Source organism: Doryrhamphus excisus, linkage group LG8 (assembly GCF_037039965.1).
Source record: "Doryrhamphus excisus strain RoL-2023G ecotype Guam linkage group LG8, RoL_Dexc_Guam_v1.1, whole genome shotgun sequence".
In the NCBI taxonomy this organism is placed as follows: domain Eukaryota; kingdom Metazoa; phylum Chordata; class Actinopteri; order Syngnathiformes; family Syngnathidae; genus Doryrhamphus; species Doryrhamphus excisus.
The window spans coordinates 20,499,537-20,514,794 of record NC_136364.1 but is presented as its reverse complement, the minus strand read 5'-3'; the positions used below and the strand labels follow the sequence as shown (position 1 = coordinate 20,514,794).

The 15,258-nt window shown below is 40.6% G+C and overlaps 1 protein-coding gene across 1 annotated transcript; it reads right to left on the bottom strand.

The window, feature by feature from the left end:
- Window positions 1–1,598: 1,598 nt before the first annotated feature.
- Window positions 1,599–15,006, bottom strand: baz1b (bromodomain adjacent to zinc finger domain, 1B). Its single transcript, XM_058080897.2, has 21 exons — window positions 14,256–15,006; window positions 13,384–13,500; window positions 12,057–12,201; window positions 11,503–11,695; window positions 11,205–11,326; window positions 10,881–11,078; window positions 10,621–10,809; window positions 9,265–10,540; window positions 9,015–9,164; window positions 8,760–8,898; window positions 7,800–7,933; window positions 7,545–7,659; window positions 7,360–7,458; window positions 6,894–7,071; window positions 6,552–6,737; window positions 6,299–6,446; window positions 6,015–6,162; window positions 5,788–5,906; window positions 4,461–4,591; window positions 4,276–4,382; window positions 1,599–3,254 (listed from the first exon to the last, which is right to left on the bottom strand). Exons 1-21 carry the CDS (start codon window positions 14,372–14,374, stop codon window positions 2,621–2,623), a joined length of 4,647 nt encoding a protein of 1,548 aa, XP_057936880.2. The 5' UTR covers window positions 14,375–15,006; the 3' UTR covers window positions 1,599–2,620.
- Between the last annotated feature and the right edge of the window lie 252 nt (window positions 15,007–15,258).

Below are 15,258 nucleotides of genomic sequence, written 5' to 3'. Positions count from 1 at the left end.
TTTGGTCTAGCGTTCAAGTGAAAAAGAGCCGGAAAACAATCAAAATTAATGAAAACCTGTCTCTCTAACACCAAAATGGAATGGTTCTGAAAATGTAGAATTTATTTAACTTAATAAGTTTTAGTTTTATTTAGTTTTCTGAATTTTTTTTTTTTTAAAGAAAGAACATGCAAACTCCACACAGAGATGGTCGAGGGTGGAATTGAACCCTGGTCTTAGGCAAAGACAAAGTCTAATGAAGTTCATTTGGTCTAGCGTTCAAGTGAAAAAGAGCCGGAAAACAATCTAAATTAATGAAAACCTGTCTCTCTAACACCAAAATGGAACGGTTCTGAAAATGTAGAATTTATTTAACTTATTAAGTTTTAGTTTTATTTAGTTTTCTGAATAATGTTTTTTTTTTTAAAGAAAGAACATGCAAACTCCACACAGAGATGGCCGAGGGTGGAATTGAACCCTGGTTTTAGGCAAAGACATAGTCTAATGAAGTTCATTTGGTCTAGCGTTCAAGTGAAAAAGAGCCGGAAAACAATCTAAATTAATGAAAACCTGTCTCTCTAACACCAAAATGGAACGGTTCTGAAAATGTAGAATTTATTTAACTTATTAAGTTTTAGTTTTATTTAGTTTTCTGAATAATGTTTTTTTTTTTAAAGAAAGAACATGCAAACTCCACACAGAGATGGCCGAGGGTGGAATTGAACCCTGGTTTTAGGCAAAGACATAGTCTAATGAAGTTCATTTGGTCTAGCGTTCAAGTGAAAAAGAGCCGGAAAACAATCTAAATTAATGAAAACCTGTCTCTCTAACACCAAAACGGAACGGTTCTGAAAATGTAGAATTTATTTAACTTATTAAGTTTTAGTTTTATTTAGTTTTTTGAACAATGTTTTTTTTTAACAAAGAACATGCAAACTCCACACAGAGATGGCCAAGGGTGGAATTGAACCCTGGTCTTCGGCAAAGACATAGTCTAATGAAGTTCATTAGGTATAGCGTTCAAGTGAAATAGAGCCGGAAAAAAATCTAAATTAATGAAAACCTGTCTCTCTAACACCAAAACGGAATGGTTCTGAAAATGTAGAATATATTTAACATATTGATTAAGTTTAGTTTTATTTAGTTTTTTGAATGTTTTTTTTTTTTAAGAAAGAACATGCAAACTCCACACAGAGCTGGCCGAGGGTGGAATTGAACTTGGGTCTTCTAGCTGTGAAGCCTGTGTGCTAACGACTCGACACCAGGGGGGGTCATCACAACAGAAAAGGACAACTGCCAGTCTTACTCATAGCCTTTATTGGAAAATCTTTACATAGTCAATAGTCCTTAAACCTGTCTAATCTATAAATATATATATATATATATGGAGAGATTGGGTAAAAGATTTCTGTAGTTAAGTCAGGTGTCTGAAGAAGGGCAGTCACTTTTTGTTTGGTGTACAAATAATGTAATGCAAAAACTTGAAACATGAGATAAGAATGAAAGCTAACACGTGAAATAGCACAGGATGGACACAAGAGGACTGAATTGGGTCTGATGCTGGTGTCCTTTCTGTCCTTCCCTGTTGGGCAGCAGTTGTCACTGAAATGTTGCTTTAAAAAAAAAAAACAAGGGAAGGGCGCCATCTGGCGGCCCAGAAAGGACATAGCATGTGAGCCATTCTAAAATCACATAGTACTTTTTTGATTGTTAATCATTCACTGAGGTGTTCCTTACAAAAATGCACGTGACTAAATGGACTATTTCTACTATGATAGTTTTTTTTTATACATGTTCTCTGCACAAATAGGAGAGCCCTGATTTTAAACAATGTAGACATCATTTATGAGTCATTTTACAAAACCAAATAAAAATGTGCAAAAAATATAAACTATTCAAAAATATCCTTTTGATAACAAACATCTGTTGTTTTTAAACACTGTTTTACAAATGTTTATGCACATTACTTCAGCAAAGTGGTCCTGCAGATGCTGGCATGTTTGGTACATTTTTCACCTTTTTTTTTTTTTTTTTTTTTTAAATACATTGTTCACAAAATAGTGCACACCAACCTTGAGGTACCGGGATGTTTTCAGACAAAAATTGACACTTTTAGTCAGGTTGCTAGTTGAAAATTAGGGCAGTAAAGTAAAAAGACGTTTTGGGAGAGTTTTGTTGTATTTCGACACCACGATACACATTTTTCATATTGTACATTATCTAAAAGTGTTTATGGCGTGCATTGGGTGTCTGAGCTACACGGGCACTGTCTTTTTAGTCCATGAAAAACGGTCCATGGAGTGGAAAGTATTTGGAAAAAGCCCGGGAAAAGTGATGCCGAGACTCCGTGTGCACTTCCATGCTACGGATTAGAACCCAGCAGTACAGAGAAACACGTACAAAGCTGGTTTGTGTCTAAGAGCTGTGAGGACCTCTCAGTGAAGAGGAAAAAAAAAACACATATTACAAATATAAATCACTTTTCTCTTGATTTTTTTTTCCAAAAATATGAACAGAAATAGGAGAAAAAGGTCCTTCTGAGGTTTGTTTCCCTGCTTGATGTTGAAAAGGTGTCTTATCACAAATACAAAAATGGGAGGAAAAGGACGACAAGGCAAAAAAAAAAAAGCTGCCTGGGTCTTCAAGAGCGTTTCTGTCTCTTGGAATGTCGCTGGCGGCTGGGTCGCTCTTCATCACTGCTGACCCTGTCAGCCCGAGCACCCTGCTGCCGAGTTCTACGAGTGTTCCGCTCGCCGTCGCTATCGTGCTCCTTCCCACGTGCCTTTGATGAGGTCCTCTTACTTCTCCTTGGACCATCATCCTCTTCGTCGTCCTCCTCCTCGCTTTCAACATTCTGGCCTTGACGTCTACTTCTGCTTTTCTTTGTATTTGATTTGCTATTCTGAATTCTTTTCTGTGAGACTCTTTCTTCTTCCTCCTCCTCTTCTTCTTCTTCTTCGTCCCCCTCCTCCTCTGATGACTCAGGAGCTTGAATGACGCGTTTCCGTGAGCGTCGTCTGAGGTAACTGAGGCCAGGTAGCAGTTTCTGGAGCAACTCCGTGAAGGCCTGCTCCGTCTTGGTCATACAGGAGAGAACGGTGCTGCCCTGCTCGTTGTACTCCTCCGCGTTGGAAAAGACCAACTTCATGTCCTCCATGAAGTCCTGGGCGTGGCGATACAGGCCTTGGCTGAACTTGCCCTGGATGGTCTGGAAATCCATGGGCTGGGAAATGATGTCCAGATAGTCCTCGGCCTCCTCTGGGGACACGGGTTCCCTGGAGGAGATTTAAGACCAATTAAACTTGGCATCAATCAGACGTAATCACATGTCAGTCATAATCACCATTATTTCTTTTTTTAGCAAGACGGGGGGAAAAAAACAGACTTAAAGGGGTCAGTGGAAAGGATGTTTACCGCACGGCACGAGAATGAATGAGTTAAATATTTTGTTGATTGAGCTAATGCAGGGGTCTCAAACACGTGGCCCGCAGGACACTAGTTTGAGGCCCCCGCCTTGATATGAAAGTTTAATATTAGTGCGGCCCGCGCAAGTTTGATATGGATGCTGTATGGTATCATGTACCCAGAAAAAATTATTACGTTTGATTCATGTTCATGTTAAAGGTTAAATAATTGTTAATAGTTATCCTCCCTATCCGTGTGGAAGTGGTAAGTTTTTGGCTATTTAAGTTGAAAGGAAATAACTTGAAGGCTACCGTTTAGGTCGCTAGCTCTCAAGTTAGCGAGTTAGCATGTGTCTCAAGACGCTGCAGTTGCGCAATATGTTGTAAATAAAAAGAGTATAAATGTGACTATAGTCGTGTTTTGTCATGTCTACAGGGCTCTAATAATGCTTTGTTCATTTTAATCTGAAAAAAATAATTTGTCTACCCACCAACTATATGTGGTTTCTTAAGTTTTTATTATTATTATATTTATTTGTTTATTACTGATTAATTGATTTTCTTTATTCCTGATTTGTTTATTTATTTTTCATCTTATTTTGTGTAGAAAAATAAAAAGTAAGATATTTGAGAACAGTGGAATGTTTTATCAGAGCTTTTCTTGTAGAAAACTGGAACCAAAGCCAAGTTTTTTTTATTTTTTTGTTTTTAATAAATGCGCTTTTTTTTGGGGGAAAACCTGATGTGATCCAGTCTCACCCAGACCCGAGCTCCAGTGGCCCCCAAGTAAATAGAGTTTGAGACCCCTGATCTAATGTGTATTATTAATAAGGCAATGTTATGTAGAGGCAAATAAATTAAAAGATCCCCTTATTTAAAAATGTCCACTCACCTGAAGGGCCAACTGTAACGGAACTTTGTGAGTTTCTTGAGGATTTCCTCACACTTCTCCATCTCCATTACATGTCTGCGTACTCCTGACTGGGAAGTCTGACGCACCTCCAGTAAAGAAACACATACAACATTTAGAACACATCACACACTAGAGAACAACAAATGAAGGCATCGGTTTCTTACCAGTTCATCGATGTCCGCAGGGCTGCTGGGGCCAGTCCTCTGCTTGCGACTCTGACTTGTGGACGAGGACTTCTTTTTGGATTTACTTTTGGAACTTTTTGAAGACTGTTTACTTTTCTTCCTGGGCCTCACTATTGAGAAATAAAGTATAATTCATTCATTTCATGGTTTTATTCACTGCATATACAGAACCGGACTCGCTTATTCAGTATTTCAAGAGTTTGTTGCAAAATCATTGGCCATCCTGTAAAAGCTCTTTCTCTACACTGCGATCAGTAAATAACCCGGACTGCACATTAGGATCCTACAGGACCCCTCCCACGCGCTACATCAGGTCGGAGACTAAGATGCCCACGATGTAGAACACAAAGGAGAACTACCTTTGTCTCTACAGCAGTCCAGCTTCTGAACTTGGATCCCTCCCTATGCAGATTTCGCAGAACCTCCATCTATTATACTTTAAAAAAAAATATTTAATTACTATTTATTCTTTTAGGTATGTGTGTGTTCAGTAGTGTCTGCTCTTTTACTTGTCCTTGTCTGCTTCTTACATTTTTATTCCATATGCTGCTCTCTGTGTCCTTTAAATTGCCCCTCTGGGATAAATAAAGTGTTTTTGAACTTGAACTATAAATAAAGGATAAAAATCAGGAAAAACATTGGCAAAAAATACTATACCTGACATGCTGTTCCTAAAAAAAAATCACTTAAAGGATAGTTTTTCAAAAAAAATTATAAAATGACTGCTACTTTGTGGTTGAGTACGACCCACTACTAGTCAAAAATATGCATATTAAAGAACATTTTACGTAATCCTGGCCTAAATTAAGCATTTCCAAGCATGGAAATGACTAAACTACAAATACAGTTAATGAACTGTTGTCTACACTGGCCACTGGGTATCAATTTTTTTAAAAAAGTTTTAATTATGCTATAACAGGCACAATAACAAAAATAAAAATCATCATCACGGTAATGTTGTGGCCGTACTCTAGCTAAAACTCAATTCTGAATTCCCGATGTCACTTCCTGTCCACATGTCCGGAAGAACGCTTATTGAAAGACAAAAAGCATATGAGTCTTATTTATGAGTCTTTTTTTCCCTGATTACATTACATTACATATATTGGTTGGCTTGGGTGTAAATGTGACTATATGCGGGTTATTCTATGTCTAAAAGGCTTTAACAATATTAAAAACTATGTGGAGTAAGCAAACAAGTCTTCTATACTTTAACAAAATATTTGATTTATAAATAAGGAATACTACTTGACGGAAATTACTTTATTGCTGCCCGTAGTTGATTATAAATGACAATGATACTCACAGCTATGGCCCATGGACTTGTACTCAGACTCTTCCTCGTCAGAGTCCTCTTCATCAGAGTCCTCCTCCTCAGAGTCCTCCTCGTCCTCCTCATCTTCATCACTATCCTCCTTGTAGTCCCTGAAGAGCATAACTTTACTAGCATTGAGCTATTCACAGTAGTTTTAACTAAGCGGCAAAATAATCCACGGCACAGCATGAAACAAGGCTGCTTTGATAGGAACTTACCTCGAGCGTGTGCCACGTCTGGCCAACGTAGGTTGGCACGCCGGGCATAACCACTCGCCTTCAGGAATACGGTGCAGCACGGGTCTCAGGCAGAACAGGTGGAAGGCCTTGTTACATTCGTCGCAGAGGATAAGTTTCTCGTCATCGCCTAAAAGATTCAAGATTGTTTTCTCTTTAATTCATTCCTCCGCATCTCCACTCGGCTTTGATCAGTTCATAGATCATACCTCCCCTCACTAACTACCGGGGTTCAAGTTCCAAAAGATCTTGACAAGAGTTGTTACCTTTTCTGCGACAGACTTTGCATCGGGCGTTCTCTGCAGACATGTCCCACTTTATGCAGGCATCCAACATTCCCAGCAGCACATGCATGCGGGAAAAGGTCTGGGCCTCTCCAATGGCCGTCTTCCACTTCTCTAACGCTGTTGCAACCTAACGCAATGCATTTTAAGCGAATAATGGTGACAATATTACAATAATGGAAGGCATTTCAAGTTGAGGGAGCAGAAATATGTATGGGCACATTTTCACACATACCTTGGCCTCTTCTGCCAATTTCTTTTCCTCATCCACCTCTTCGGCTTTATTGTTGTCTTCCGCCACTTGCTTTTTCTTCATTTTCTGCTTGGGGGCCATGAATCCTTGCAGGAATTTCTTGATCACACATGCCTGAATAGTGATGATACTCTCTCCTAATTCTTTCAGGTTGTCCATATTCTCCAGCTGTGTACAGAGGATGCCAAGCACAATCAGGAATTTTTATAGACAATTTCCATAATTTGATATTTTGCTTACAAGAAAAAAACTATTTCATCATCATTGATGAAATAAAGCTTTGTATAAATGAGAACACTGACAACCAATGGAAAACCTGCTCACCTGATCCTCAATGTCCGCATCGTCTTCAAAGTAGCCCAAGCCTCCCTTGAGGAGGCGTGAGGCGATCTCCTGAATATCGCTGCGTAGATATTTCAGCAGCTCAGTGTCGCTCTCGGAGACCCGAAGACCCGGTTTGTCCTTGTGAGTCAAATTAATAGAGTGCATGATGTCCTGGTACCTGTACAAGGACAAGTGATCAGCATCCTATTTACTTTAATTGCTGCTGCTTTGTAAAAAAAAAAAGAAATAAATGTGTTAATTATTTTTTTTTTATTTTAAAAAAAAAAAGGTAAAATTTATGGTAAAATTTTCTGACATTTTATTTTATATTTATACTACTTCTGACATGGATTCTCCCTGGACAGTCGGCCCAGGGAGATGAAAAACAGGATTTGGAGCGACATTTCATATATATATATATATATATTTCAATAAATATTTCTCTCTTGAGCATGCATCCCTTCACCTGCTTTCTATCTTTGCTTTCAGCTCACTCTCTCTCACTCCCTGAGGGTGAAGACTTTCCACCAGTTCTTCCAATTCCGATGGGCTGTCACAGATAAACCTGTTGGCAGGATTAGGACATTAGAAACCAGATATTAAAGAAAAGCATATAAATATTCAAAACAAAGATGAACGGCTAGCACTAACCAGAGATTCTGTCCTTGCTTCGGAATCGTATTTTCCATACAAATGTCTGTTGGTGCCACCTGCTGTGCCCCATAATTATTGGCACCGTTGATACTTCCGTCATCCGCATCAGTGCCTGCAAAGAAAGCAATCTTTAATTGTATAATACCGATACAAAATCACATTTGGCTGCAAATGAGCATAAATATACTACTATAAATCACATTACCCTACTCATAAAATGCATTTTGAACGGGTGGTATGTCGTAGCCTCACCATCGTCATCGTCATCCAACTGAGGATCGGCTGTTTTTTCCTCTGTTGGAGGAGTGAAGTTGTAGTCTATGTTTTCGTGCACCCAGCCTTTCTCGATGTACAGCCCAGGAACAACATCGGAGAAAAGCCAGTATCTGGATAAAAAAAAACACCAAACACGTTACATTCAATATTTTCTAATTCCTTCACCTTTGTTAAAGGCAATTGACTACCGTAATTTCCGGACTATAGAGCGCACCTGATTATAAACCTCACCCACTACATTTTTTTAGAGGAAAACCGATTTTGTACATACACAAGCCGCATGTGCCCACATTAAAACATGTGAACATATTTACAAAGAAAGATGGTACACAGAGAGTTTTCAAAGTTTTAATAATATAACTTAACAATAATAATAATATAACTTTCTTCACAAATGGTGCCTGTGACGCGGCAGTAAAACGCTAGCAACACAGTATAACAGGTCTGGTAAAAAAGAACATACTGGTAAAAATCACGGTAAGCCGTCTTCATTTTTTCCTCCTTTGAACTGAAGCCATCAAAGTCATCGTCCTCAGTGTCGTTTCCAGCGTCTCACCATCGATTCGTTTATGCCAAGTTTACGTGCAGCAGCTCTGTTTCCTTCTTTATCGGACAGCTCGATTGCTTTTAGCTTGAAAGCTGCGTCACATGCCTTTCTTTTTGCAATTTTCCATGATGAGGGTATGTTCACGCTAATTTAATTTATGCACAAGACAAGAAGTTGCAGTCTTCCTCGACGCATGTATATTCCACCGGTCTTAATCTTACCTTTTCTACTAGTGAGCCCCTGGCGGCCATTAGAAAAATGACATAAATTGGCCGCATCACTGAATAAGCCGCAGGGTTGAAAGTTTGGGAAAAAAGTAGTGGCTTATAGTCCGGAATTTACGGTAATAATTGTTGTAAATATATATATATATATTTTAGAGGGGTTACCTGTTATGATTTCTGTCTGTTCCGAGTGGGGTTCGGCGGAGAACAAGCCTGGCCTTGGTTATGCCCTCCTTAAAAGTCTTTTCCGCTGTAGCTCTCTGTCGACGCAGTCGCTCTTCTTCAGCCGCCTCCTCCATGCGTTCTTAGCGATAAAAAAAATACAGGAACAAATTTGGTGCCGAGCCAAATCATGACGGCCTGTTTGACCATCATCTGAAAAATAAGTAGCAGGGTAAGCTGAGGTAAAGTAAGGTTCACCTTTATTCTGTTTGTCCATTTCCTCCCTTTCCTTCTTGGCCTGTATGCTCATCAGCTGTCTGCTCTTCACTGAGCTGATCAAGTCTACCAGCTCTATCTTTACTTCTTTCTTGATCTCCTTCTTTGGATCATCCTTTTTCTTCTTATCATCTGAGGTCATGTACAAAATAAAATAGGCATTATTTTAAAACCAAAAAAATATTTGTTTGTCCAGGTCATGTTTCACTTCTTTGATTGCAACTGCACTTACCCTTTCCCTCGGTCTCTTTTTGCTTCTTCTTCTCAGCCATCTTGCGGTTCACCTCTTTCAGCATTGCCAAACGCTCCTTCCACAGCTCAGCGGTCCGCTGCTGCATGGCGTCGACATGGTCTTCCACCGAGTAGGTCATGAGGATGCGGTGGCACAGCGCCACAAGCAGGCTGACCTTCTCTTCTGGGCTGAGCTCAAACACCTCTACGGTTTCGAGCTTCTCCAGGAACTCGCTGGTCACCACATCGTCGAAGCCGCTTAAGGCCAGGTCCATGGATCCCTGGTTACTCTCCTCGCCTTGAGCATCATAAGGGCGCAGACACAGCCTCGCCAGCTCTGACACAGAGTGCAGTGTAAGGGGGATCTCAGATAACGGGATGTCGAGCTCACTGTAGCCTTCAGCCAGCTCATCCTGCAGCAACGTCTGAAGCAGTACCACCAGAACACGGTTTAGGTAGTGGAAGCCAGCTCGTTCTCCAGCCAGCGATTCCATCAAGGCCACAGATGTGATGGGGTAATTGTCATCTGGCATCAGTAGGCCAGAATAACAGTGAAGGAATTCCACAACCATCGCAACATCTCCAAAGAGAGTGTTCGGGAGCCCCTCGGGCATGTCGACAAGCTTAAATGTCGGCAGGGTCTTGCCACCGAGGATCTCCTGGTCCTCATATCGTCGGGATTGTTCAAGACGGACAAGCATCTCTTTTTCGCGCCTCTCCTTAGCCTTTTCTCGTAGTTTCTCTTTGAGATCCTCTCGTTTCTTCTTCATCTCTTCTTGTCTTTCCTCTTCGCTCATAGCTGCCCAGCGTTTCTTTTGCTCCAGTTTCTCCCAGCGTTTCTGCACCAGCTCTTGCAGCTCATCGGGTAGCCTACCCCGGTCGTCTTGGGACAAGGCCTTTGCAGCTTTAGTGAAGAGAGCGGACAGAACGTTCTTTTTGTCTTCTTTGCCCTTGTTCTCCTTGTAGTAGCGAATAAGATGGAGAGCCATTGGATGTAATGGTTTCCCCAATTTAGCAGTGCCGGTGCTGCTGCTGCGGGCCCGTTTTCTGGGGCTGCCGGCAGCAGGACTCTTAGCTAGGTGCAGCAGGGTCATCTGCTTCATCTTCGATGTCTTAGCGCCAGCTTTAGCGTCTTTTCTAGAACCTTTAAAAACATTCTTATCACCGCTGTTCCCAGTTTTCTTTCCATCCTTCTTGTCGCCAGATTTTTTACCTTCTCCTTTCTTAGATGTTCCAGAGTTTTTGACTTTTAATGGTGAACCATTCATTTTTATTTTCTGTCACGGGGAAAAAAAAGAGGCAATTAAAGCAAATATTGTGTGAAGTGTGAAACCCCACAACAAACCATGTAGCCTACCTGCACATGGCCCCAGATGGTGGGACTAAGTGGCGTCCCCTGAGCATCTTTCTTGCTCGTCCTTTTCTTCTCTCCTTTATCATTTCCTGAGTCCTCCCCCGATGTGCAAAGGGTCTTCTGCCGCTTCCTAGGTTTACCCTCCGGAGACGTTAAGCTCTTGCGTTTTACAGAAGGATTCTCAGCTAAAAACTTTAACAACAACAAAAAAAAAACATAAGCCGATACAAGAATATTAGGTATGAAATTTATCAGCGCAGTACCTTGTGTGGGTCAAGAAGAAAGTCGCTAAATTTACTGGGGAGATTAAACTTTTTCACCAATTCATCTTCAACAACCCAGGGCGCACTCTCTCCCATGCCCAGCCTCTGAGCGTAGTGTCTGATAAAGTAGCGGATGATCTCTTTGGTTGGAGGACGCTCGGTTCTGTAAAGACTGTCTGCTGGCACGTCGCTAATCACCTGCGGCATTGGTCAGACAGAGTAGAATCAATTCCCTTAAATGTCAAACTACAACAATTTAGTGCTGATGACGGGAGTTTGAAACGAACAATTCTATGTATTTGCAAACAAGAAAAATATACCAACCTTGTCCTCATTGAGCAGCTTCACGTCATACTTATGAGGAAGGAATTTGGGTATCACCCACCTCTTCTTTTCTTCCTTTGTGGCAGTGGAAAGCTTTCTTGGTGAACGTCGTGCTCTATCACCTGGAAAAAAAACAACAGTGTCAAGTATAAATATTAAATGTATTATTCATATGTGAACACCATGCCAGTAGTTCAAATATACGCTTGTTGCCACTTAATTTTTCATCTTTCCAGTAAAAACAAATATAATCTTGAGTACCACACACCCGGGATTTGAAATTAATGCTCAAACTCACTGAGATTCTCTCTCCTGTTCTCCTCCTCTCTGCTGGGAGGTTCCTTCCTCTGGTTCTCTTGACTGGCGTTCTCTTTGTCACTGGATGGTGAGTCACAGGCACCTTCAAGTTTCTTCTCCCCAGGTTCACCTTCAGGTTGTTCGAGGGGATGAGTCTTCATCACCTTTACTCGTAAACTTTTACCTTGGCCCACCTGATTAAAAAAAAAAAAAGTGAGCAAGTGCCAAGACAATAGCATTTTAGTAGCTGTGATTTTGATTGAAAATACATCCTGACAAGTTCTTAAAGGAATTTGGTTTGTATGTGCATAATGGACATTCCTTTCGGAGAACTGGTATTAAGAAAAGCATTTTTTTCAACATCATTTGTAAAACTTCAATAAGAGATAATTGAAAAAAGAAAATACATCCTGATGACACTGTGGCCTTACAGAACAAGCTGATTAACTTAGTTTATTAAAATATGAAAACAGTTCTAATTAATTCTCAATTAAGAGCATTGTTATGAGAGAAACCAAAAACAACTACAGGTAATCTAAAAAAGATCAAACTGACCATGAAGTCACACTCTTCGCCAACAGCATACTTTGTGAGGATTTCCACCCAGGCCATCTCAACCAGTTTATCTAAAGATACTGTGTTGTGGTGAACCATCTCCAAGATGGGCTTCTCAAACCAGTGGGGATACTCCTCCTGAAGCCTGCACAGATAAAATGGTTATTTTTGTACAAAAGACAAACCAATATCTTCAATATCTAGCATGCATGCACATTTACATTCTTCGTGCAGGATGTTTATTCAGGCAGATGATTAGCATCTTAGATCTTTGCAATATGACAGTAAATTGTTTTTCATGAACCCTGCAGAACAACTGATGTAGTTTCTGTCATTTAGGAGGATTTATTGGGAGTATTTCCTACCATACAATAGTTACTGAACTTGAACTTGTTGGATTTTGGACTGTTTTAATTTACAATCAAGTAATAAACAACTTCCAAATAAGTTTGATGCTAAATTAGTTGTACATTAGTAATACAGCAAAGGGATTACAGTCTGGCATTGTCATAATCACCCAAGATCACTGAGCTTAGCAGCACAGAATAATTCTGATGTTGTGTGCGGTGCTTATTAGCGACTGGCGGCTATAGCACTTTCACTTTACACTGCTTTAAGTAAGTTGGACATTACACAAATTGTACAACTGACATTTGCAATACTGAAACCGTTGTACCAGTGCAAAGATACTTCCCAAGTATACCGTAGTTGAAACATGGTAGCAGATAGTAATAGTTTTCTTTTAAATACAGTACGCAGTCTGGAAAGAGTTTACATCTCTCAGTCGGTTTTCATATGTGAGCCTGGTTCTAGTTGGGGAGCCTTTACAGAACCATTGAAGAAGTAGGATGACGCTATCACATGCACAGCCTTGAAATAGCAAGAAGGCGGAGCACCACCTTTATCCAATCATAGCCCAGTAGAACGCTTCATGACCTTCACCACGACTATGGTTTGGGCTTGACACTTCCGAGCTACTGTCACGATATCTATTCCACAGTTACATTAACAATTAGCTTGACATGATGACTATAGGGTCACAATAGATCTGAATCATGCACACTTTTTCTATTATCGGCTCTTGCGCTCAAACAGTTCTGGTTCAAACTACTATGCCACAGAGAAGGGTATGATTAAATAAGCGCTCTTTCTTCCTACTCCTTTTCAGACATGTTGAAATATGCAACTGTACTTATGCAATGCACTTTGTGTGCATATCCAAAACACATTAAACCATGTGTACAGGTTATACACAACACAATCGCTAAGAAGATAACCACTGTAAACTGTAATGCAAACAATGACACATTTAGGAATTAATACTTACAGTTCTGTGACTTCTTGTTCTTCCTCCCATGCTTCTTTATGTGTAAGCTGAATGCTTCCGGTGCTCTTGCATGTCCAGATGCGCTCCTCATACCTGTTCAAGCGGGCCTCATACTCTCTGGGGACATTTTGTCAAGGTATATTTTATATACAAAGACACATTTAAACCAAGACACACTTAATCAATGTAAAAACCTGATGTTGATATTTATACACAAGAAACCAATGGGCGTAGCTTATTATAAATACTTAAAATTGTATTATACAACCGCAACGTAGGGTTCAATAAGAAACAGATTAAAGTGGTGGTGAAGGCTTGCGCGTAGCCTAGCCAACTACGTGGGTGTTGACAATTGTGGAGCACAACAGCTAGCGTCGGAAGACACTTAATGAATTAAATACCGCTTTCAGAGACAACGTCAGTCGGCAACATTCAACCGATAAAGAAGACACTGACCGTACGTCGTAGTGTATTCGACTGTACGTAAAAGAGACACCAAACATTAGCATTGTAGTAGCATTACTCTGCTAAGGACAATGGTTGACAGTCGATTCGCATAGGCTATAAAAGTGGAAGGACGATTTTCTGGAACATATCCCAAAAATGACTTAACATAATAGATACGACCAAAATAAACCAGTTGAGGGAAAAGACGTTTTTTAAAAACGATGTAAATATAAGCTAGCAAGCTAGTGGTAGCTTTGCACGAGGGTAACGCCAAAGGTGTATAAATTGACATTACAACACATTAACATTTAACACGGTAACACGGGTATGTACGTGAGTTAAGTATTGGTTTAGCCACAGATAAATGATCACACATGCGTGGGTCCGCGTCAAGACAAGGTAAACAACATTACAGTGGAGGATACTCTTTGTTCCTGAAGGCCTCTTTGGTGTGCTCGATGATGTAGACCTCTTCTCCCGGGCCTGGCGGCTCGGCTAACGGTTTAGCTAATGGATAAGGTCTCCGGCCCAAAAGCGGCGCCATTGTAAAATCCACAAACGGTCGCGATATCGACTGTTTAATGAAATACCCACGGCAAAGCACTAATAGACTGTTGTTAAATTAAATGACTCTCGCGTGTATCCAAACGCCCGTAACCACCGGTAGGCCTGGAGCTAAGCGTGTAGCAGCTAGGGGCTTGCTAATAGCCCGGTTTGCTATGTCGTTGCAAAACAAAAACACTGCACTTCTTTCTGAGTCATCCAATGTCTCTTCTCTGCTTTAGCAGCGACGTCATATTGTTCTCCAAGTAGTGTCCCGGACAAAAAAAAGAGGTTGTTGGTCGTATTCCAAACTATTTTGCCAGCTTCTAGGTCCTTTGAAGAGGATGCACGCAAAACGCAAGTTAAATTCGCGGCAACAGCCACAGTCCAGCAGGATGTCTGGCGCGAAGAACAATTCACTCGGTATTCACTTCTCCAGCGGAGTTTGATGGTCGTTGTTGGAGTTTTCGAATGCTCATTCTTCGTTTAATAAAAAAAAACAATTTTGTTTTTTTTTTTTTTGTAAATCAATGTCCCGAAGATGTTAATTCTTTGTCGAAATGGCGGGAGTTTTTCGCACACCGGCACAATTTCGCACACCCTCAACTCTCCCGTTTCCCCGGCAGCAAGCGGCGTCGCAACCGGGCCCCGCCCTCCCTTGACAGCCATTGGCTCTCTTCATGAGCGCACTCGTCAAACTGGCGTAAAGTGACATCCAATTGGCTACCATCGAATGTCCATTATCCGTCAAGGACAACCTAATATAATAGAGCTTTGCCCACCACAATATAAAACACAGGTTATACGTTAACGCACATTAATGAATATTATCATATTTTCAGCAAAACACACAAAAACATATAAATCACATTTACTCTCATTGCT